Source organism: Clarias gariepinus, chromosome 15, assembly GCF_024256425.1.
Source record: "Clarias gariepinus isolate MV-2021 ecotype Netherlands chromosome 15, CGAR_prim_01v2, whole genome shotgun sequence".
Taxonomy (NCBI): Eukaryota; Metazoa; Chordata; class Actinopteri; order Siluriformes; family Clariidae; genus Clarias; species Clarias gariepinus.
Window position 1 is genome coordinate 3,829,436 of NC_071114.1, and position 23,065 is coordinate 3,852,500.

Here is a 23,065-nt window from a genome sequence, read left to right on the forward strand (position 1 = left end):
GGCGGATATTCAGTAAAGCACAACACATTAATTTAAATTCCCAAATGTTGTCACGGCGCGCCAAATTGCGTAATCTCGCGGGAATCTCGCGCATTCTTAATGGTCACATCTGTAGGTGAAGAAAAATGTGTGAAATGTGTAAACCAGTATAAACCCACGGACACACACCATACAAACATGCTTACCTGCTCCATGCAAAGCAGAGTTCCATTGTCCTGTTTGTTAAAGAAGAAGGATTTGGAGGCCAACTCAGAACCCACTACTCGTACACACAGCTTCTCTGTACTGGACTCTGGCCACAGGGGCAAACACTGCAGAAGGTCCACATGTACACATGCTGAGCTCAGGCTCTATTTTCCAACAAGCAGGCACTTCACACTTCACATGGTGATTAGGTTTAAAAGGTTTTCTCACCTCTGTGGATGAGATGTAGTGCCACTTGTTGATGACATTACTGTCGTTCTGCACTTCTCCGACTTCCAGCTCAAAGGAGGATTTATTCACCAAAGTGTAGAAAGGACTGACGGTCACAATCCGTGTCAGGTTAAAGCTGCTTAACTGTATGCTGATTTCTACCTAAAAAAAAAAAAAAAAAAAAGGTTGAGCCCCCCCCCACACACACACACTTACTTTTTATACTTCTATCCCAAAATTCTTACCAAGAAGTCCTTGGTTTTATCTTGGCAGCGGACACACCCGTAACTGCCCACTGTATCCAGAGAGAAGCCGTCTGACCAGGAGCTCGTCGACACAGAAAGCTGCAGCTGAGTGACAGAATGTGAAATAAACTCTTGAAATATTGATCTTTTGAACACATTTGTATTTCAATAGTAAACATTGGTTTTCCCTTGTTTTATCTTCAAACCACAGAAAACCAGCCCATTCTCACACAACATGGCACAGATTTTACACCGGACGCCCTTCCTTACACAACCCCCCCCCCCCCCCCCCCTAATATTTATAACCGGGCTTGGGACCAACCCTGCGTGCACTGGCTGGGTAGTGGGGAGTGGCAACCCATTTGCCAGCAAAACTCAAACTCAAGACCCTTAAATGTCTGAGCCACAGAAGATAAGCCACAAATTTAAATAACTAAAATAATATAAATTGACCAACATGACTGGAATATTCAAACAGCTTTAGTGATGTTTGGGCGAAGGGCATCACCAAAACCATTAATACAGAAATTCCCTGGGAATTCCTGTATTAATGGTATATAAAAATATATATATATTTATTTTTTACACTTACTTTGTTTTTGCTGAAAATGTTTTTCTTTTTAAATGAGAACAGGATAACGTCTCGGAAATCAGAAGGGTGTTTGACACAGATGTCCTCAGCCCGGTACTGCAGCACACGGGCCGTCTTGTTTATGATCCAATAAGGGCTGAAGATGGACATGATGAGCCGTCCAGCTGTGTGGTTCACGTGTACATACACATCTACCGTGAGGTTCTCGCTGGTGTCGCTCGTGAAGCAGACAGGGAATAACTCTGGCATGTCCTGGGTGATCTTCACATGGGTGTTCCAGTAGCGACCCTGATACTTCATTAGGCCTAACTCCATGATTTCACCCATGACGGTCGCATTCAACAGATCAGCTGTGCTGCCTTCTGGAAGCTCTTCAAAATCAGCTGAACCCTGCGACAGACACGGAGGAAAAATAAAGAGAAATGACTTCAGGAATAGTTTTTACCCCAGTGGCTAATAGTTAAGTTAATATTTTATAAATTAACGCATTGTGATGATTTATAAACAGGCGTTTGTGGCTGTTGATGCTTTAAATGATGTAAGATACTGTTAATTAAATATATATTGTGCTGTTAATGTACCTCCATTAGAAAGCGGATGGAGTATGGAAGCAGGTTTCGAAGAGTAACAGCTGGGTGCAGGTGGATAATATAGGCAGGGTCCCATTCTTCCTCACTCTGGCTTTCAATGTGACACAGTTTGTCTGGCACTGCCAAGGTGTTGATGACAACGGGTCGCAAGCTGCTGTCCTTCGCTGGACACTGCAGTGTGCCGCGCACCTCTGAACTCACGTGAACCTGCTCCTTCCACGCAATGTATGTAGTAGACTCACGATACTGGCCCTCCAAAGGTCCAATAGGCATCAAGAACAATTGGCATCTATATCAGATTACATAATTAGATTTAATTAGGCTTTAAAATTATAGATTATCTTATATGAACATGTTATTGGCGTGTGGAAGGAAACAGGAGTACTCAGAGAATTAATACATGTAATTATAATTATTCACATGATTGGCTGTAGAAGATGTAAGTGCCTCCCATCCCACCCCGCTGAGAGAGCTTGGCCAATCAGCTCTCTCAGCCTGCGGGAGGCTACAGCATCACCAGGGAATCGAACCAGCAATCTCCAGATGATAGGGTAGGCTTGTTACCACTGCGCCACGCGTTACTGTTGTTTTTAAGTGTTTCTTCACTCCTGAGAGCAGCTATCACAATATTTCTGTCATCAGCTGCTCCCATTTTCCTTGGCCGTCCTGTTCCATGTCGGTGTGTTAGAACTATTTTAATCTAGTTAATCTCAGTCGTACTGTAGTCTGTGATTTATGGAAGTAACAGATAATTCAATATCTCAAAATATTAATTAATGTTAACTTAAAATCTCTTGAATGTGACCGGCATTGCATGGGTAGTAAGGGGTGTGGCAACCCGCCGAGGGCGGAGCTCGAACCCGGAACCTCGGATCAGAAAATCAGTAACCTATAACCTAAGCCACGTGAGCCACCTCTCCCACAGCTTACATTTAATGTATTCTTGTAAAAATAGTTCCTCTTGAAGGTAGCTCAAGTTGTATCCTAATTGTATTAATTGATAAAAATATAGTAATGTGTTAAAATGTCTAGTGATTCACTCTGGCTATCACCTACTGTGTGCTGGAGCAATGACTCTGACTGATTTTATCAGTTTAATTGGCTTTTGTTTACCCCACAGACACACATCACTCACTTGTTTTAGTATTTTTAATCACAAATATAGCGTATAGAGTTTAAACACAAGGTGTCATGTTCTTATGTTGCTTAAGAATTCAAATAAGTATAGTGGAACCTTGGATTATGAGCATAATTTGTTCCAGAGAGGCAGAGAGGAGGAATCAGCCCCCTTCTCATCTCATCAGTAAACCTTTCTCCTCTCTTATTTGAATTTTACACACACACACACACACACACACACACATTAACGGAAAGACTATTTTGTCGGAAAAAATGATCAAGGAACATCGCTAATGACACTCGCGTGAGCGCATAATAACAGAACCACCGCTGTAAAGTAAAACAAACAAAAACAAATGAACCTGCACTTTACCCTTGAAAAGAATCGCGACATAGCAGAGTTTCTGTGTAGAGCATAGTGTGTGTGTGTGTGTGTGTGTGTGTGTGTGTGTGTAAAGCCAAGAGGGGGTGGGGTGGGGGGTGTAAAGGCAAGAGTGTGTGTGTTTGAAGGGGCACAGTTCCAATTTTACGTGCGCGCACACATAACGACAAGCTGAAACAGAGAGGGAGAAAATGGATCTTTAACCTCTCTAACGAGACTTTCTTTTGCTTTACACGCGCGCACACACGTGTGTTATAAGAAACAGTACATGCATGCTGTACACACACGCATACAAACACAAAATAAAAGATGTTTTACGCACACACGTGTGATCGCAGTGTTATAGTAATTATGGGAAATTATGGTAAACTGGGAATTTATGAGGAAATACTGCTCCATTATCTGATATATTTATCTTTTGATCTCATCCCCAAACATCTTCAGCGTATAGCAAGAATAAACTTGATTATAATTATTTTTTTTATGCTTCTGCTGATTCTGGATATTGAATTGTTGAAAACAATCTCTCGACAAGCATACTGTATATCCCTGTATACCTGTAAGAGTCCAGTGTGACATGAAACTCTTTCTCTGGTTCTGCAACGCCAACATTCACCAGCCCTCCTAGATCAGAGGAGTACTTCAAAATGGCAAATGGCACCGAGAAATTATTCATGATCTATAAAACATAAACAAAAACACACAATCAACATTTACAATTAGAACATCATTTAAAGTGGAGAATTGATTTGATCACTGATTGATCTGAATGTGTTATTTTATAAAATAGAACCTGCTGATAGGATTGAATACTAAGGGCTTTAGTGGATCTCGCTGGTGAGACCCTGTTCATTAGTCCTCACTCGTTAGCAGTATTAGGATTTTGTGGAATAGGACCTATATTAAAATATCTGGGATATACTGTATGCTGTAGTAGCATTGCATGTGAGAACGTTTCACCTGGAGTGGGGATCGCACGGTGATGACCTTGTTGCCTTCTGATGCACTGATCTGCAGAAGCACAGACACGGACTCCTGAAGCTGGGAATTCTTCACGTTATAGAGCCTCCGGCCCGGTTTATCCACAGGAATGTTAGAGATCGCACTGTAGCCTTTGGGTTCTGTAGATACAGTACATTATGGCAGAAAACATTTACTTTTAAACCATCAATTGCCCCAATTGTAAAAAAAAAAAAAAAAAAAAAACACACTAGCACCTTAGCTCTCATTCTAATTAATTATTTGGACAATTGAATAAAAAAAATGTAATTTATAACAGCAGGTTACTTTTTTAAAAACTTTTTAAAAGTAATAATTATTATTTTACACAGCAAAATTATTTAAAAAATCATGCATTCATCTTTAGTATCTATTACATCATGGTTAGGATCACAGTGGATCCAGTGCCTAACCTGCAAACACTGGGCAGGACCCTGGATGGCACATTAACCCATCACAGGGCATTAAACACACACACACACACACACACATAGACACACATATACACACAGACATATACACACATACACAGACATATACACACATACACAGAAACATACACACATACACAGATATATACACATACATACACACATACACAGAAACATACACACATACACAGACATATACACACATACACAGATATATACACACATACACAGACATATACACACATACACAGACATATACACACATACACAGACATATACACACATACACAGACATATACACACATACACAGACATATACACACATACACAGATATATACACACACATACACACATACACAGACATGTACACATATACACACACACACACACACACACACACAATTCATCATTGCTGACTCAAAAAAGGATGCACCGTACACTATGAAAACTGAACCTTGCACTATTTTTAGATTATTTTGTCTTTAACCTTTTTCTTTAAACTATTTCTACAAACTCTTTTCCCGTCAATGATGAGTACTTACAGTCAGTTTAACTATAAAGCAGAGAAAACGTTTTCCTAAGCAGTACTTTCACAGTATTACGGGATCTGATGAAGCGGATGGTGATACCTATGCTCAGGTTGAAGAAGCAGCTCTCCTGTCTCTGCAGCGTTGACAGTTTAGCTCTTGATGCAAATTTAAAGATCGAATACTCCACAGATTCCCCCGCTCCTACTTCGGGCTCTTTACTCTGAGATGACGGGTCCGCCAAGCGCAGATTACCGCTATGATGGATGATCAGTGGAACGCCAAGGGAATTCTGGATGGTAAATGGAGCTTTCTCTTTCAGAGAGTGATAGAAGGTGGAGACAGCGCCCTCTGAGAAAGCCTGACGTCCAAACAGCATAAATCAATATGTAAAAATCCAACCAAACATTTACTCTGTAATATCTGATCTTGCTCATTTTAGATGAAATGATTGTTAACCTGGCTGAGCTTCTGAAAGACATTCAGGCAACATTTGGACATGGTGATGTTCATGGTGTCTTTGGAACAGATGTTAATGGACGTGCACGATTCAGGCAGCGATACAAAGTCATCACCAGGAACAGGGCTCTTATCCCAAACTGGGTTATTCTTTACCTGTAAAAATAAACAGGAAACAACAGTATTACACAGTAGAACAACAACAAATAAACCTAAAAAGCTAATAAATATATACAGTACTGCTATACCAACATGCACAATCGACAAATTATTAAACAATTAAGTAAAGAAACCTCGATCCCAAGGTTCCATCTGCGTTTGCCGCTATCGACTCTCTCTATGAGCGGCTCCCAAACAGCATGCGTCTCATTAAAATAATTCACCTGAAACAAGAGGGATATAAAAAAACAGGAAGGGAATATTGCAAAGAAGAATACAATCATTTTTATACCGAAAAGCAGCATTTGGTTAGAAGCAAAAATCTCAATCTCAGTTTTCCAGAGATCTAAGGTGCTTCTGGTTCCTCTGGAGTAAAGTTTTATTTGCCGTAATTTGACCAGCAGTTTCGGAGGCTGGTCATTTTAATAAACGTATCCTCTGCAGCAGTGGTAGCTCTTGTTTCTCCTTTTCCTGGGATGATCCCCATGAGAGCCAGTTTCTTCATAGTGTTTGATGGTTTTGGTGGCTGCACTTGGAGAAACTTACAAAGTTTTTGAGATTTTTTCGGATTAACTGATTATCATTTCTTAACGTAATGAGAGACTGTCTTTTCTCTTTACTTCAAACATTTGAGTGTTTCTTGCCATAATATGGATTTGTACAGGAGTTGTAGCAGCACTCACAGGGCTGTACACACACTTCCTCTGCACAAGACAGCTGATGGTCTAAAGCACATTAAAAAGGCAAGAAATGTCTCAGATTCATTCTTGACAAAGCACAACTGTGAAGTGAAAAGCATTCCAAGTGACCACCTCGTGAATCTGTTGAGAGAATGCCGTGAGTGTGCCGAGCTGGCATCTAAGGCTTCTTTGGACAATCTAAAATATAAAACATATTCTTGGTTGTTTAACACTTTTGCGTTTACTACAGAATTCAATATGTGTTTTTTCGATCAAATAAAAAAAATTAAAACCCCAGAAGGAGAGGGTGTGTCCAACATTTTGACTGCTGGTGTACATCAAGAAACACTTAGCATTAAATACTACAGTGTTTGCTCCTCCTACTTTCTAGGATACTTATTCACAACCAGGCAGACTGGAAGTAACCGACCGTACACATGGAGCTAAATCTTTTTACAGCTTTTGATGCACTTTACTGGTGATTGGACGTTTAAGTGCTTATAAAAAATGTATGTGAATTTTAGCCCGAATAAACAGGTATTCTTTATCCTAACTTTAATAAGAAAAGGGGCGGAGCGTCAATCTGGTGCGCTGCAGCAGCACTACACCAATGAAAATAATGCTTGCTTTATATACTTATATATAATATATTTCAGATCCTACATACACATTGCAGAATGTTTCAGCCAGACGTCCTACAGTCAATAGGAGTGTACTGTAATCGCGTAGCTTTTAGTTTATCACGAGGGAGCTCACTGAAGGTCCAAGTCTTAAAAACAGTCTGTTTTCTACTGTAAATAATGGCACTATTAAATTATATGAACTTGAAATGAAAAAAAAGAATGGAGAATTTTAAAGTGTAAATAAGATGATGCATTAATTTGACTGTAATTGATGCTTTTAATAATCTTTCTCTACAATGACTTAAATGTGAGTCAGTGGTCGTGCGTATTCAGATTCCTGTTCTACACCTGCTCATATATCAGTTAGAGGCTCTAACATCTCACCTAAATACAGCTTACTGTAAGCTTTAAAAGATATAATATTAATTTTAAACAGAGCATGGAAATATTTTCTAAGCATAATAATATCATTTAAAAATAAAACTAGCACAAGTCGGTTATTTTCCTAAAAGATTCTAAATTCTATTTTCCAAGGATTCTCGAGCAGACAGTCTCACCTCTAGTGTCATATCTGCAGACACACTGAGCAAAGACGACCAGTTTCTTGCGGAGGCTGACAGCGAGGACTCGGCCAGCAGCAGGGGGACAGTGTGGTGACCCAGGCCGGACTCCAGTGTCACCTGCACCACCTTCACATCCGCTCTAAAACTCTGGACTTGTTTGCTGCTGTTTATATCCTGGAATTTCTCCGTCACCTCAGCCGCCGTCTCAACGTCCAGGAACCAGAAGTTACAGGAGTAGACGTCTCTCACAGACCAGAGTGTGTTCAGCTCCAAAGGCTTGTGGTGGAGCGCCTCCTCTTTGGGCTTAGGGGTCATGGCTGCAGTGATGGTCAGGACGGTGTTGAGGATGATCGGTGAGATCTGCATGACGAGGAAAAATGCGGTAAATATTTCACAGCAATTCCACACAAGACAAACTCATCAGGTCAGTTTGAACGGACAGCGCGACTCACTTTTACAATGACTTCATCTACAGTGACAGAGCCAGTGAGTGAACCACTGCCTAAAACTCGGGTTTCAAGGACAACGGAACACGGCCTTAGCACCTGGTAACAAACACAAGCTATTAAAAGGAACGCAATCACAAATATAATTCTACACCTATTAATAAATCCGTCAGTAGTGAACAGTAAAGCGATAGACCAGATGTTTACAGTGGTTACGGCCTTGCTCTCCTTATTCCTGATGAATGGGCAGGCCAGGATTTTGAGATCCTTAAGGTTGGCTTTCATGACCTGATCTGCTCCCTCAGAGTGGAGACTGAAATCACACTGGAAAGAAGCCACTAGCGCAGGAGCATCTGCCTTCATCAGATTTGCCACAAACACCACCTCTGGATCGATCACGACGGCATGAAGCTTGGTCCTCTGGGCCGCGACCACTAAAGGCAAAATCAAACAAAGTTTCTGAAATACATATACATATATGAAATAATATACATTTTACTAATCATACTAAATATTAAATCTATTTCTTATTAGCACGAGAAAAAACTCGCTGAAAGTTCTCTCAATCAACTTCACTCTCAGGTTTTATTGCAATACAAAATACAAACAGTAAACGCAATACAGGAGACAGCGTTCACTAAATGATCCTGTGCACTTCCCGTACTGTACCTGCATTCAGGTCACCCTGGCCCTTCTGCTCCGAGATCTGTTTGAGCGGGAGTGCTCTCGGTTTGTCCGACACTGTGACCTGGGACTTGGACAGAGCCTGGATGAAGAAGTCAGCCACAGCCATGAGGAACTCCATGCTGGCACAGAGGTACAGCTTTTGGAACACGGCTACCACAGAGCATTCCTCCCTGTTCTGTAGGTATGTCACGTCGATCATGGCATCTGAGCTGTCGTCACGCTTTCCCAGCATTCTGAGCACGCGAAGGCCAGCACACACATCACACCACAACACACACACACCACAACACACACACACACACCACACAACAGTCAAAATCTAACAAAAATAGAAAAACTTTTTTTGTGACTAATAATTTGAATAAATGTGAGACAGTAAAGCCATCTTGTAAAACACAGCACAGTTTATGAGTCGTTATGTTAAAAGTCATGTCAGTTGTATATAAGTAGATCTGCGTCACCTAAACGTGACTCGCTCAAGGCCGCTCCTTCTGTCATCCAGAGTGCAGGTGGTGAGAACGCTGGAAACCTCCAGACTGCTGTCACTGAGCAACTTACCAAACGCTGTTATCTTATGTAGCATAAACTCTCCTATACACAGACTCTCCTGATGCACACCAGGCTAGAGAGAGAGAGAGAGAGAGAGAGAGATCATGATATTACAAATACTTTCATATAAATAGAAGTTGTGATTAGTATGAACTAGCCTAAGTAGCATTTATTTACTGAAGAAGAGTTAAAGCTAATAATAATCTGATCTGATCTTTAATGTAATCAGTGATATTATTATTATTATTATTATTATTTGAGGTTGAAGCCCACGTCCATGTCTGTGTGTCTCTCTGTACAGCAGAACTCTCTGTCTAACTTATTAATACAAAGAAATCCCATTCTGTAAGGTTGAGTATCTTACGCCTTGTTTACACTAAGTTGTCCTTCTTTGGTGCTCAGACAAATACACTCCCTGTTCGGTAATCGGAGAGTGAATCACAGATGAGAAATGGAAAAAGTAGATCAAAGGATAAAGATGAAGTTTTGTCTTAAAACCACTCCAGCGTGTTAAAATTCACTTATACCACTTCAGCGCTGTTATTTCAGCCAAAGTGAAAATATGAACTAATCCCAGTCAAAATATTCACTTTATCTTTTCTAATTAATATCTATTGGTGCAGGTGTTTGTTTACATTGAGACAGTAGCGCATTAGTAGATTATTTTACAGTAGATTATTAAATCCCACACATAACTGTTCATAACATCACTTTTACTCCACATTTAGATTCACTGATGGTGCAGATTAAACTTCAGACAGAGATCTAAAGATTCAGTAAATTCTGTAAGTTTTGTATGAGGATGTGACAAAATCTGGCAGGACAGACAAACATATCTTTTAAAGAGTGAGTTCTGATTTATGTACAGTTAAATCCTTCTTTTATTTCTATAGATGTATGAACACACACCTGTGTGGGATCATCGCTGTACAGTACCAGACCAAGAGAGTCCACATTAAACCTGAATTTTACAGTCTCCACCAGGTCATCGTCTGCTGCTTTGCTCTCTGTTGGTTCTGTTTCCACAACTTTCTCAGAGACTACCACATACACACACACACACACACACACACACACACACACAAAACAACTGTTAGAAGATGGATGCAACAGATATGGAAGCGGCCTGGAATTATGGCAGAACATTAAAAGTCCATTACAAAAGTTGAGTATGATAAGGAGCTGTGTATTAGTCACCTTTATGCGAGAAATATTTGTTCGGCAGATTGGTCTGCTTTATTCCTATATCCATGTCTGAGCCGATGGAGGGCTGATTGCTGCTGGCCTCTCCAATATTTTCCTTCAGGATCTTCAGTAAGAGAACCAGATCATCTTGACTCAAAGCTACCTGCAACACAATACACCAAGATCTTTGAGCACTGACTCTCTGCTGTAGTCCTTGTCTTTGTCACCTTTAAATGTAATAAACCAAATGCAATAATCGTAAAATAGCCCTTCATGTGTTCATTCATGTCAGTATATCATGTTTAAACTCCATTAGAATTCGTTTGATATTCACAGGAGGAAAATAAGGACTCACTTCCATGGGCTTCAGATCTCCATCCACCTCAAGAGCCGCCATCTTATGGTACCAGGTCGCAGCCAGGTTACGTCTGACTGACAGGACCAGGTTCACAGGCTGTAGGATCTCAGAACTCTGCTGATTTGCATCTTTCTCCATGACGATTCTAAAATGATTATAACAACCATACCACATTACTACATAAAACCACAGGAACAGCAAACAAATGTGCTGAAAGTGATGGAGCAGGAAATAAGCAGAATATTTTGAAACCAGTTTTCACCTGGACAGCTTAAGCTGGGTCAGCTCCAAGCCCATGTTATCTATAACAGCAGGAAGTGGACAATTCTCTACTGGAAGCAGAGAGAAGCTGTTCTTCACTGTGATGAGACCCAGGTCGACCTCCACAGCATTATGAGACATGGATGACTGGGGGATGATGATGAGTGGAGCCTTGAGTCTAATGTCCATGGAGATTCTGAAACTCTTCTGAGCAAAGTCCCTCACGCTGGAGACTGCTTTCTCCGCTGCCTGCGCCGTGGCCACACTCACAGCCTCCTGAGCCATCTGAAAGCTATTACTGAATTTCTAGAAAGGGGACATTCAGAAAAAAATGTATGGAACTCTGTTTGCTTTTCAAAACTTTATATGCCAACCATTCCAATGGTGACAAAATCTATGACCAATTACAATTCTTTAATAAATACGATTCTTAAAAATCAGTGCAATAATGTTAATAAACTTACCAACAACATCATGATGAACTTTTGCAGATAAACTACTTGAACGCAGCCCACATTGAGCTTGACCTTTCCGTCCACCTTTGATGTGTCTGTGTATCCCTCTCCTTCTGTGGCTTTGGGCGTCAGACTCATATTAAAGCTGAACACTTCATCATCCACAATACAGACAACCTAATGAAGACAAACGCATGAAGAAAAACCTGCACAAAAACATTAGATTTTTACAGACAGATGCACTGTACACCGCGTCTAGTTAGACATGAGCACTTGCCTTTTTGTGAACTGCTTCTGGGTCTCCATTAATGACAACAAAATCAAGCAGCCTAGCAGACATGTGTGTTTCACTTTCCTTCATCAGGAGAGACCCATGTAGATCTGGAAGGGTGTTCGAGAAAGATTTAATGACTCTTCAGCGGCACAACGTTCACAGCACATGATACGTTTGTTAAACAGCAATCAGACGCTCATCCAAGTTTCAAGTATTATTTGATTCTTGGGTAAAATAGATGCAACTACAAAAAAAAAAAAGAATAAAGAATATGTGATGCAATTGTTATATAAACCTGACCCCGAATCTTCATGTCAGCAATGCTGCAGTGCGGGTCACACAGTAGAACGTTGAAGGCCCCGAGCTGCACGAGGATTTTCAGATCAACGATGTCTCCTGCATAATGGGACCTCACTGCAGAATAAACAGTAATAAAGATTCTATGTCATGTATGTAATGGAAACATGTAATAGGTAAATCTGTCAACTCCATAAATACTGGCGCCCTTCAAGAGAATAGGCAAAAACACAAGGATAAAGTTTTCTCCAAAAGAGAGAGAGAGAGAGAGAGAAACCTCGGATTGCGAGTGTTCCGCAAGACAAGCATAGATTTTTGTTTTGAGGCCAAGCGTCACGTGATCTAAACTGAGCCAATGGTTTTTCTCGCTCTTGCGCTGCGGAATTGTGGGTAATCGTCTCCCTTCTGGTTACTAATATAAATACCCTTCAAGTATACTCTAACCATGATGAAATAGCTTTTAAACCTCTTTAAAAGGTTTAAGACATCTGACCTTGATGTGATCTTGACAACTTAGCTGATGGTAGCCTCAACAACCTGGACCTTCATGATAACTAAAGCATATTTTAACTGCACCCCAGACTTTGTAGCACACAGTTCTAGAAGATCTATTTACGGTTGCTCTATCTGGTGTCACCCAAATGAGGATGGGTTCACTTCTGAGTCCGGTTCCTCTCAAAGGTTAGAGGAACCCACTGTAGCCACCTGACACTGTTGCCTCTTGGTCGATCAACAGAGACAAACTATTGAAGCTATAAATTTAAACATTTTTAAATGTAAACCCACAAAACTTTCACAATGGTAAAAAAATCTCTGCTCATTATCAGAGAGTGACAACAGATACGTAAAAATGATATAAATATCGCAGTAACCTGCTTTTGTGGTTAAAAACAATACCAGGTATCATATTTTGTTTCCCATAAACAGCTGAAGTTAAGGTCAGGTCTAGACTGAGTTATTTAGAGCCAAGATATACATTAAATTAAGTTAAATAATGAGTAGAGTAATGGAAGTGTGTATCGTTGTGCTAGTCCATGTGTTTATACTTGATTTGGCTCGGGTAGCTTTTGTTTCTTCGTTAATCTTGATGTCTTTCTCAGGTGAGGACAAGCTGCTGCAGGACAGGACAGTGGACATGAGGTCCATTATAGACAGAAGAGCCTCAGTATGCAGAGTTAGGTCCAGAGAGGAGAACATAATCTACACACACACAGACACACACACACAGACACACACACACACACACACACACACACACACACACACACACACACACACACACACACAGGGAGATGTTTAAATAAACATATATAATTACCACTCTACATATCTAAGCCAATAACAGTAACAATGATACCAAACCAAAAAATAACAAATAATATTTTTTTAAATTCTTTAAACAATGCATACGTACATTCATCTTCTGTTCTGTGTTCTCGAAAATGGTCGAAAAGTGAGGCCCATCACGGCTCGCCTGTAGGACAAACCGCAACATTCCAATCACATTCCATTGTAAAAATGTTATAATAGATTAATATTATTAATAAAATATTAATTTTAAATTCACAAAAATAATGTCACTTTAATATATAATATTGTTGTAGAAGATATTTTGCATATATTGTGGTTATCTAAAAAATGTGGGTTTTAAAAAAGTGGGTTGACATTAAAAAAATGTGTGTTTTTTTAAAGGAGCTATTCTACTATTCTGTCATAATATAACAGATAAATGCAGTACATTTATTTATTAATGATTTGTGCTAATCTGGGGTCCGTTCTTCATACGTTGCTTGACACATCTAAGATGAGATCAGGCTAATTCGGTTCTTCGAGCTCACCTGTTGATGATGATTAGTAGAGCTGGATTGAGTTGTCTAGGATTATTGCACGTTTGTGCGTTGGTTTAAAAGGCGATATGATCGACAGTAAAAACACTGATCACAAGCCCTCCGATTGGTTGACGAAATAATATATATAATATATGTTACAGTTAATATACATTCACATTATACATTGTGTGACTGTGACCATACCTAACTGCCATCTCTCGTCTTCTTCTCTCCCCCCCCTCTTTCTCTTTCCTCTCTCCTCCTGTCTCCCCCTTTCACTCTTTCTCTCTCTCTGTCGAGCTACACATGTCGTTCCTGAGCTGCCAGTGATCCAGACTCCCTCTGCCCTCCGGACCTGTCTGACCCATCCTGGTGCCCCGCTTCTGGCTGAAGATCTCGTCACATGGATGCCCCGTGTGTCTCTCTGGGATGCGTCTGGTGTCTGGGAATGATTCTCTCTACCTAGAAAATGGTTCTGGCCTTGACTGGTGTTGGCAACTGTTTCTCTGGGGACTCGACAGTTCGATAGTTCATGACTGGAACTTCTTACAAGTCTACCTGGGTCTTCAATAACTACCTGGACTCCATATTAACATCAATTAACATCAGCTATTATAGCTGAACTGCCTCCCACCGTACACACTGTATAAATGCAGATCATTTACTGCTTTCTGTTTCACCCAGATGAGGATGGGTTCCCTGTTGAGTCTGGTTCCTCTCAAGGTTTCTTCCTATTACCATCTCAGGGAGTTTTTCCTTGCCACTGTCGCCCTCGGCTTGCTCACCAGGGACAAACTGACCATTTTGATTCATACAAATTCACATTTCATACAAACTTAAATAATTCTTTTGACTGTGTAAAGCTGCTTTGCGGCAATGAAAATTGCTAAAAGCGCTATACAAATAAAATTGAATTGAATTGAATTGAAATGGAAAGATAGCCAGAGAAATTCATTTTGTAACACGTGTTATGCGCTGAAATGCCCCCTGCCATGGATTACCCCCTTCCCCACATAATCGCTATCAAATATTATATTAGAACATAAATTCATAGGACAATAAAATAAAATAAGCAATATGAAAATAAATATATTGTATATAAAAAAATAGAAATATTAATATATTTTTTTAAATACAACATGTATACTTTTATATTGTTAATTGTATAATAATAAAATAAATTTTATAATTTACTTGTCCAATTTTTCATTATAAAAAATATTTATTTTTATTATATATTAATATTTATTTGCATATTAGTGACAAAGCCCTGAAAAATAAATGTGTCACAAAATAAACATTATACAAGAATTTGTATTATTGGTCTTAATGGCTGTCTCGTGCCGAGGGTTTATTATAATAGTAATATCATATTTGATAATAATAAACCTATGAATTTATGTTCTAATATAATATTTGATAGCAATTGAAATATATCAAATATATATATATATATATATACACGTACGAAGAACGGACCCCAGGACACTCTCAGGAGAAATACACTAAATCTAGGTTTGAAATGAAAAGAACAAGAGAGCAATATAAAGTAACACCGAGGGGAAATAAACTCCATACCTTAAAATACTCTACTTTGAGGAGTTCAGCTCCCTGTTGTGCTGAAGAGCTGAGGATACAGACGGGGTCACCATGTAAATCTGGAAAAGATCAAAAACAGCGACACTATTCCTGTTTATTCCTAAAATGATTTAAATTTGACAGAGACAGAGGTTAAGGACCAACCGACAGCCGTGCACTTTATTCCTAATTCTGATTAAAAACATTGAATCTGGTGTTCATGAACATCTTTTTTCCTGAAACTGGAATAACTGGGTAAGACTTCAGACAGCAGGGGAGGATCACATGTCCCTGAAGACGTGAGTCTGATTTTGAAGAGATTCCTAGCACGTCCTAGCATAACCACTGAGCTCATAGTCTCAGAGCCCAGGCCGAGGAGCAGACGAACAGACTAAACCCACTGTCTGCTCTTCAGTCATCAATCAGGTTTCACCATACGGACACTGTGTCTGTTTACTGAAGCTACACATCAAGCTACAAATACTCACAAAGTTAGGTTTAGAAAACAACAGATTTTTATTTCTTTTCCACATTTTGTCACGTTCTAACCACAACAGTAAATGTATTTTATTGGGATTTTATGTGACAGACAAAAAAAAAGTGGCACATAATTGAGAAGGTGCAGGAAAATGATATATGGGTGGTAAATAGGTGTATTTTTTTTTATTAAAATAGAAAATCTGAAAAGTGTGGCATGGTGTATTCACCCGCTTTACTCTGATGCCTCTAACTAACATCCAGTGGAACTGATCACCTTCAGAAGTCACCTAATGAGTAAATAGAGTCCAGCTGTGTGTAATTAAATCTCAGTATAAATACAGCTGTTCATGTGAAGCCCACAGAAGTTCGTTAGTGAACAAACAGCATCATGAAGAAGCCCGAGGAACACAGCAGACATGTCAGGGATAAAGTGGTGGAGATGTTTAAAGGTTAGGTTATTAAAAATATATATATCATATGATCTCATGGAGCGCTGTTCAATCCATCATCTGAAAATGGAAGGTGTGTAGCACAACTGCAAACCTACCAAGACATGGATGCCCACCTACACCGACACCGGGCAAAGGAGAGCATCTGCAGGGGACTGAATGTACAGGATATACAGGTATTCTCTGCCTAATGTCAGATAGCTTTACAACCAGACTCTCTACAGTTTGGATGTTGTCTGAATGAACGTGAAGTGGCATTACACCACTTGTTTCAATAAACATCGACATTCTGTTGTTTTCAGGTATTTTCAACATTGGGGTCATTCACTTAACATCATTCCAACATCATTTTATCATTTCAAAACCAAATATATAAAAACCTTATACAATGTTGGGGTTCCTTATGTTTAATGATCCTCCTTCACTTTTATTCCCCAAGTGTTTTGGGGGTACAGTGGCAGAAAAAAATAGAGTTGCACCACTAACACACATGCACACACACGCACCCATGCATGCACACACACCAAAAATAAATACATATTAAATAGATGTGTGAGAAACAATGCAATACTGAAATGAATTCACTATAATAAATCTAAAGTGTTCCACAAACCTGGAATGTCTGGGCACTTCACTGAAATGGTCTTGATGTACGTGGTAGCCAGCATGTCAAATTCATGAACTTTGGTGTCGATTCCAAGCTCGGCTGCATGCAAGACCAAAAACGGACACTCGACACCATTCTTCGGTTTATTGAGGGTCAGCAGAACCTGCAGAAAGACCGATTGTGCAATAACACTCTATGAAAAACACTTCCAACCAACAGATAAAAAAAAAACTGATCTTGGTTTAGATCTCTTGCTGTACCTCCATGATTTCAAACTTGAGCAGAACATTGACTACGTTTTCACTGGTGGTTCCACTGCTCATGACCGGGTGGCTTTGGGTCTCTTTAATTTCTCCAGTAGTTTCGGGTTTATCTACAGAGTAAACACAGGGAGAGATCTGTGAGATCTGTGCAGGAGGCAGGGGTGGTGATGATGCTAGCAGAAGAGGACGTGTATTTTACCTTCAACTGTGGGCTGCCGTGTGTCAGACGACGTTAATCTGTTACCTTCTTCAGTGTTTTCTGCTAGAACCCTCATCAAAACACAAAGGTCTTCACAACCAATAGTGATCTATTAAACCAACAACAACAAAAGGGAAATGTTTCTCACTATTAGGTGTGTTCTGTTGTCCAATTGAAAACTAATTTTCAAAGAAACATTTCGTTCATAATTAGAGGTCTTCAGTCAACATTAACGCTAATGACAACATCAACATGATGGAAAGCTGGAACGTTATAAACTTACATTCATGGATTTTAGCAGTCCTTTGACCTCTACTCCAGGGATCTTAGTGAACCAGGATGCAGCCAGATTGCGTTTAACCAACAGCTCCAAGTTAACTGGCTGTAGGATTTCCATGTGTGGCTGCGGGGCTTCTTGCCTCAGAACGGTTCTGTAAACAAAACAGTGATGAAACAGTGTAGCCTGACCGCAATCCCGTCCTTAATCCCATTCATTCAAACTATTTGTTGATGCAAAGTTTTATTTATATGCAAGTTATGGAAATTAATATCAAATCAGACAGATGAAAACAATCCAAAGACAAGTTCCCCATGAATGAGTTAAATGACTAGGAAATGTAATCAGATTTAAAAGACAGCATCACGAGGTTCTGCACCATATGAACAGGCTGGTGCTCTCGACCGGAACGATGCACAGGGCAAACTTGCAGGTAGGTATTTTGTTTAAGTACTCAGTTGTGCCGAGTGAACTGTGAAGGTTTGCTCAATTGACACGCTGTTATCTACACTGCCCTCCAGAACTATTAGCACCCTCATAAAATGAGCAAAAACGATTTTAATCTAAACATAAGCTCTGCTGTGACCTTTAAATAAGACCTGTTTCGATAAAGTACGAATACGAGGCAGCACATGTAAAGTTTCAGTGCATTCCTGAATTACTAAATGTCTAGTTCATTCACACCTGTCTATCACATGGCTACCAGCCAAGAGGCACCACACTTGACCCCACCCTGCATCTTCACTCAAGTGATGAGCCCACAATATGTCTTCATCTCACCATTTCAGGCAGAGGCCAGCCAAGTGGACACTTATGGTCAACACGCGGGGACAACACCACAGGACTGGCTCCAGCAGTGTTAAAGCCCCTTCACTGCAAGTCCAGGCTCCACGAAGGGCTGCTGGGTTACTTTCCACTAGAAAGTGAAAAATTTATAATAAGGGAGTTTTTAGGCAGAATCTGAGAGAGTCCAGCTTTTTATAACAGGAGCCAGCTGAGTCGGTTCAACGAGCACCTTTAAATATGTAAAAGGCACATCCAATGGTAAAGAGATGCTGTGGCTCACTGGGCCTCCTGAGAGATTATATAACAGCGACCCTGCAAACACTGTCCACCGACGGGGAGACCGTGCGACGAATCCCTACCAAAATTCACAGCACACCAGTCCCGATCGGGCCGCACGAAACGGTGTATCATACGTGGGGCTTGTCTTAAAGCTGTGGGGCGTGGAATGGTCCAAAGTTTTTGGAGAAAGAATAATAAGCGTAATAACTTCGAAACTGGGATTATTCACAGACCAATACATTCAGAGAATTAAAACACCCTGAGTGAATGAATGGCTCAAAACCCTTCCACAGATGTCTGTTTATTAGTACAAATACTTCAGAGCAGCCGTATGTTGAAACCGGTGAGTTGTGGACAAACCACACTACTTAAAAGAATTCTGTTTAAGAAAATCATGATAAATACAACTATAGAGTGTTTATTATTGCAATGTTGTTCTTTTTATAACATATTTTTGCTTTTGCTCATTTTCCTGAGAAGTCCCAATAGTTATGGATGGCACAACATTGATCTTTCTGTAGGACTTCCAACTATTAACATCTAACTTTATTAAGTGCATACCTACTGCATATAGCAATAACACATATTGATGTGTACGTATTGTATGTTTGCCGTAAGCCTCTAGTTTTATGGATTAACTTATACACCTTTTACCCAAACAGTCAGAAGCGGAGTTGATTAGACGCTAGTTTAGTCTGTATGCAAACTAGTAAAATGACACTGGATGAACCAGATGGAGGCAATCTCAAGATCCAAATGTGGTTGTTAAGTGCCTGTAAAGTTTCAAACCAACATGCTGCAGCAACAAACAGACACAGCTGCATGCAGAAGCGGGTACCTAAGTGAGGGAATGTGAGAACAGGCTTTAGATCCTACAGTAGCTCAGAGCAAGCCATCAATGCATGTTACTTTACACGTGGACATGGACATCCAAGAGAAAAGACACAAAGAACAGATCTATGAGTACAAACACTGTTGCTGCAAAACACATGATTAACACGGTCAAACAATATCAATTTAAAACACATTTGGAGATAAAGGAAAGTCAACGTTAAAACAAAAGGAGTCACCCTGTAATGTGTCCGACACAAGTCTACACGACTTAAACAAGCCTAATGACCTTAACGAGCTGATGGACGTTTGGGCTAAGTGGAAGGAAATATGGATTCAGTGAGAAATCTGTCGATGGAACAATGGAAATAATTATTAAAGAAGAAAATACAACACAGAGCTGTTTCCTGGTGAGCAAGTATGAATAAAATAACAATTAAAAGATGTCAAAGAATCAAGATATAAAACTTAAAGCAATATCCATCCAAATAAAACAAACAGACTGAAACACAAACACCTAAAGAGGAGAAAACGAGCTTAGAGAACAGGTTTGGTGGTGATGATGATGATGATGATGATGATGAGGACGATGATGAGGATGATGATGCAAGCAATGAGCCAATCAGTGATCAGTCTGGTGCATGACAAGGCTCCGTCCTGCTAAGCTAATCTGCCAGCTGCTATTTGAGAAAGTTAAAGCATCAGATTGATGAAGAATTTTGTTTTTCTTTAGTAAAGTCCAGTCGTCTAAGAATCCAAGCCAAGGAGGAGGAACAAATTACTAATTGTGATTATTTTTATCATTGTTTCATAATTGTTTCCTCAACATTGAGTGATTTTATATCTCCCCCCCCACACACACACTAAATTTAAAACAGATTCATCAAAATCATTGCATTTAATTTGTTTGAAGTATGTTTTAGCAAAGAAAAAAGGGGGGGGCAATGTTTTACTGTAACATGCTGCAACGTGGCAAAAGATGCAAAATAAAAACTGCTAGTTTCATTAACAGCCTCAGCAGCGACCTCATTTCCCCTCTCGTCTGTTCCAACCACTCAGCATTCAGCAGTTACTAATCACTGGCCTGATCATCTCTCACCATCTGCACCTGTTTCTCACTGAGTCAGGACTTACGTTAGATGCTTTGTGTGCTTGAATGATTCACAGGTCTCTGTGTGGTTAAACAAACAAACACATTCCTCTGAAACTGCTCGGGTACAGGAACTGGAGTGAACATGGGGGACTGGAGTGAACATAAGGGGACTGGAGTGAACATAAGGGGACTAGAGTGAACATAAGGGGACTGGAGTGAACATGGGGGACTGGAGTGAACATGGGGGACTGGAGTGAACATGGGGGACTGGAGTGAACATGAGGGACTGGAGTGAACATGAGGGACTGGAGTGAACATGGGGGACTGGAGTGAACATGAGGGACTGGAGTGAACATAAGGGGACTGGAGTGAACATAAGGGGACTAGAGTGAACATGGGGGACTGGAGTGAACATGGGGGACTGGAGTGAACATAAGGGGACTGGAGTGAACATAAGGGGACTAGAGTGAACATAAGGGGACTGGAGTGAACATGGGGGACTGGAGTGAACATGGGGGACTGGAGTGAACATGGGGGACTGGAGTGAACATGTAGTACCTTGGTATATGAATTTAATCTGTTCTAGATACATTTTCAATATTACCAATGTCCAACACTCTAATCATATTTTTGCATATAAAAACAATCAAATAATCAAAAAAGACGTAAATGAAGTAAATTAAGTTAACCTTGCACAAAATAAAAAAAAAAGTAAACTCTCTTGGCATGGCTCTCCACTGACGTTGGGCGTCTGTACGCGGTGTTCAGTTTGGCTTAGTTAGGTCGCTCGTACAGTGAAACCCAGGTCTAAGTGTACCTTGGTCTGTGAGTGTTTTGCAAGATAAGGAAAAATTCAAAATAAATTTTAACTCTGTAAATAAGCGAGGATTTGAAATACGAGCAGTATTGTGGGTAATCGTCTCAGTGCGTGTGCGTTACTCATGTATGACTAAAGTCCTTCGTATGCCGAGGCTAATTTCTTGCAAAATTCCAGTCCTAAAGGCGAACATTCTCAAGGCGGGACGTTCGTACAGTATGCAGAGGTACCGCTGTAATTAACTGCCACTAAAAAACACAACTGATCCTTTAAGCTAATTCACCTCCTAAAACATACAACATAATCAGTACATTTCCTCAATAGTACCTTAATAGTTTGAGGTGTGTGAGCTTAACGTCCATGGTCTCCACTACAGCTGGGAGAGGAAACCCTTCAGCCGGGGTCAGAGAGAAGGTGTTGCTCATAGTGATGAGACCCAGATCCACCATAAACGCGTTGTGAGACGTGGACGACTGAGGGATGATGATAAGTGGGGCCTTCAGTCTGATGTCCATCGACAGTCTGAAACTCTTCAGAGCGAAGTCCTTCACACTGGCCGCGGCTTTCTCCGCCGCCTGCGCCGTGGCAATGCTTATCGCCTTCTTGGCTTCCTGGAAGTTATCTACAAATGTCTGCGGAACACAACAGACAGGTATTGAGTGATTTTATAGATGTTGAGAGCAGAAGATGTGGCTTTTAGAGGTGGTCTGTGAAAAGGGAGAGGATCGTAATGAGATGGTCACATTATTAGGGGAATGTCATGCTGTAACAGAGCTCTGAGAACCGCCTTCACAACCCAGTTGCTAAATCCAAGAGGATGATTAGACCAGCGGTCTAAGATGAGACTAATTTTATTTAGTGAAGGAGAAGGTATGAGAGCATGGTACCGAAACAGACAGTTTTAGCTGTGTATGTCTGCTATATCTGCCAAGCATGTAGAGAATACTATAGGGGGCATAAAGCATTCATTGTGCTATGACATTACACTTGGAGCTTTTAGATTGTGCATCCACTGAATAAAAAAAGTGAAATATACACAAGCATGCACATCCAGAGGACCCTAACATAGATTAGTGGCTTTCCAATATTAATACAGTCCCTAACCACAACTAAGTGATCAAGCTCAACATACCACATCCATTATTTATTAGTTAATTAACAGCATGTAGTGTAAAGCTGGTAGAAATAATCTACACATAACACTCCGGTCTACAATGTTATTGTGCGGGAATGTGTGAGTGCATTAATAGTGAAGCTGCAGAAGCTGAAATGGCTTTTAAA

The 23,065-nt window shown here is 40.2% G+C and overlaps 1 protein-coding gene across 2 annotated transcripts in view; it reads right to left on the reverse strand.

Annotated features, from left to right (window-relative positions):
* Window positions 1–23,065, reverse strand: part of vps13c (vacuolar protein sorting 13 homolog C) — a 77,693-nt gene that overhangs the window by 22,247 nt on the left and 32,381 nt on the right. For both annotated transcript variants that reach the window (XM_053513869.1, XM_053513870.1), the window contains exons 33-62: window positions 22,112–22,416; window positions 17,985–18,132; window positions 17,702–17,810; window positions 17,500–17,612; window positions 17,246–17,402; window positions 15,704–15,783; window positions 13,711–13,770; window positions 13,343–13,496; window positions 12,300–12,413; window positions 12,003–12,106; window positions 11,735–11,902; window positions 11,272–11,576; window positions 11,007–11,154; window positions 10,664–10,814; window positions 10,376–10,506; window positions 9,379–9,539; window positions 8,900–9,150; window positions 8,438–8,664; window positions 8,237–8,329; window positions 7,779–8,144; window positions 6,053–6,142; window positions 5,760–5,915; window positions 5,403–5,661; window positions 4,303–4,463; window positions 3,900–4,021; window positions 1,833–2,130; window positions 1,252–1,641; window positions 660–764; window positions 415–576; window positions 186–311 (exon numbers count right to left, since the gene is read on the reverse strand). In XM_053513869.1, coding sequence (XP_053369844.1) covers window positions 186–311; window positions 415–576; window positions 660–764; window positions 1,252–1,641; window positions 1,833–2,130; window positions 3,900–4,021; window positions 4,303–4,463; window positions 5,403–5,661; window positions 5,760–5,915; window positions 6,053–6,142; window positions 7,779–8,144; window positions 8,237–8,329; window positions 8,438–8,664; window positions 8,900–9,150; window positions 9,379–9,539; window positions 10,376–10,506; window positions 10,664–10,814; window positions 11,007–11,154; window positions 11,272–11,576; window positions 11,735–11,902; window positions 12,003–12,106; window positions 12,300–12,413; window positions 13,343–13,496; window positions 13,711–13,770; window positions 15,704–15,783; window positions 17,246–17,402; window positions 17,500–17,612; window positions 17,702–17,810; window positions 17,985–18,132; window positions 22,112–22,416 — 5,214 coding nt within the window. The remainder of the gene's footprint in view (window positions 1–185; window positions 312–414; window positions 577–659; window positions 765–1,251; window positions 1,642–1,832; window positions 2,131–3,899; window positions 4,022–4,302; window positions 4,464–5,402; window positions 5,662–5,759; window positions 5,916–6,052; window positions 6,143–7,778; window positions 8,145–8,236; window positions 8,330–8,437; window positions 8,665–8,899; window positions 9,151–9,378; window positions 9,540–10,375; window positions 10,507–10,663; window positions 10,815–11,006; window positions 11,155–11,271; window positions 11,577–11,734; window positions 11,903–12,002; window positions 12,107–12,299; window positions 12,414–13,342; window positions 13,497–13,710; window positions 13,771–15,703; window positions 15,784–17,245; window positions 17,403–17,499; window positions 17,613–17,701; window positions 17,811–17,984; window positions 18,133–22,111; window positions 22,417–23,065) is intronic.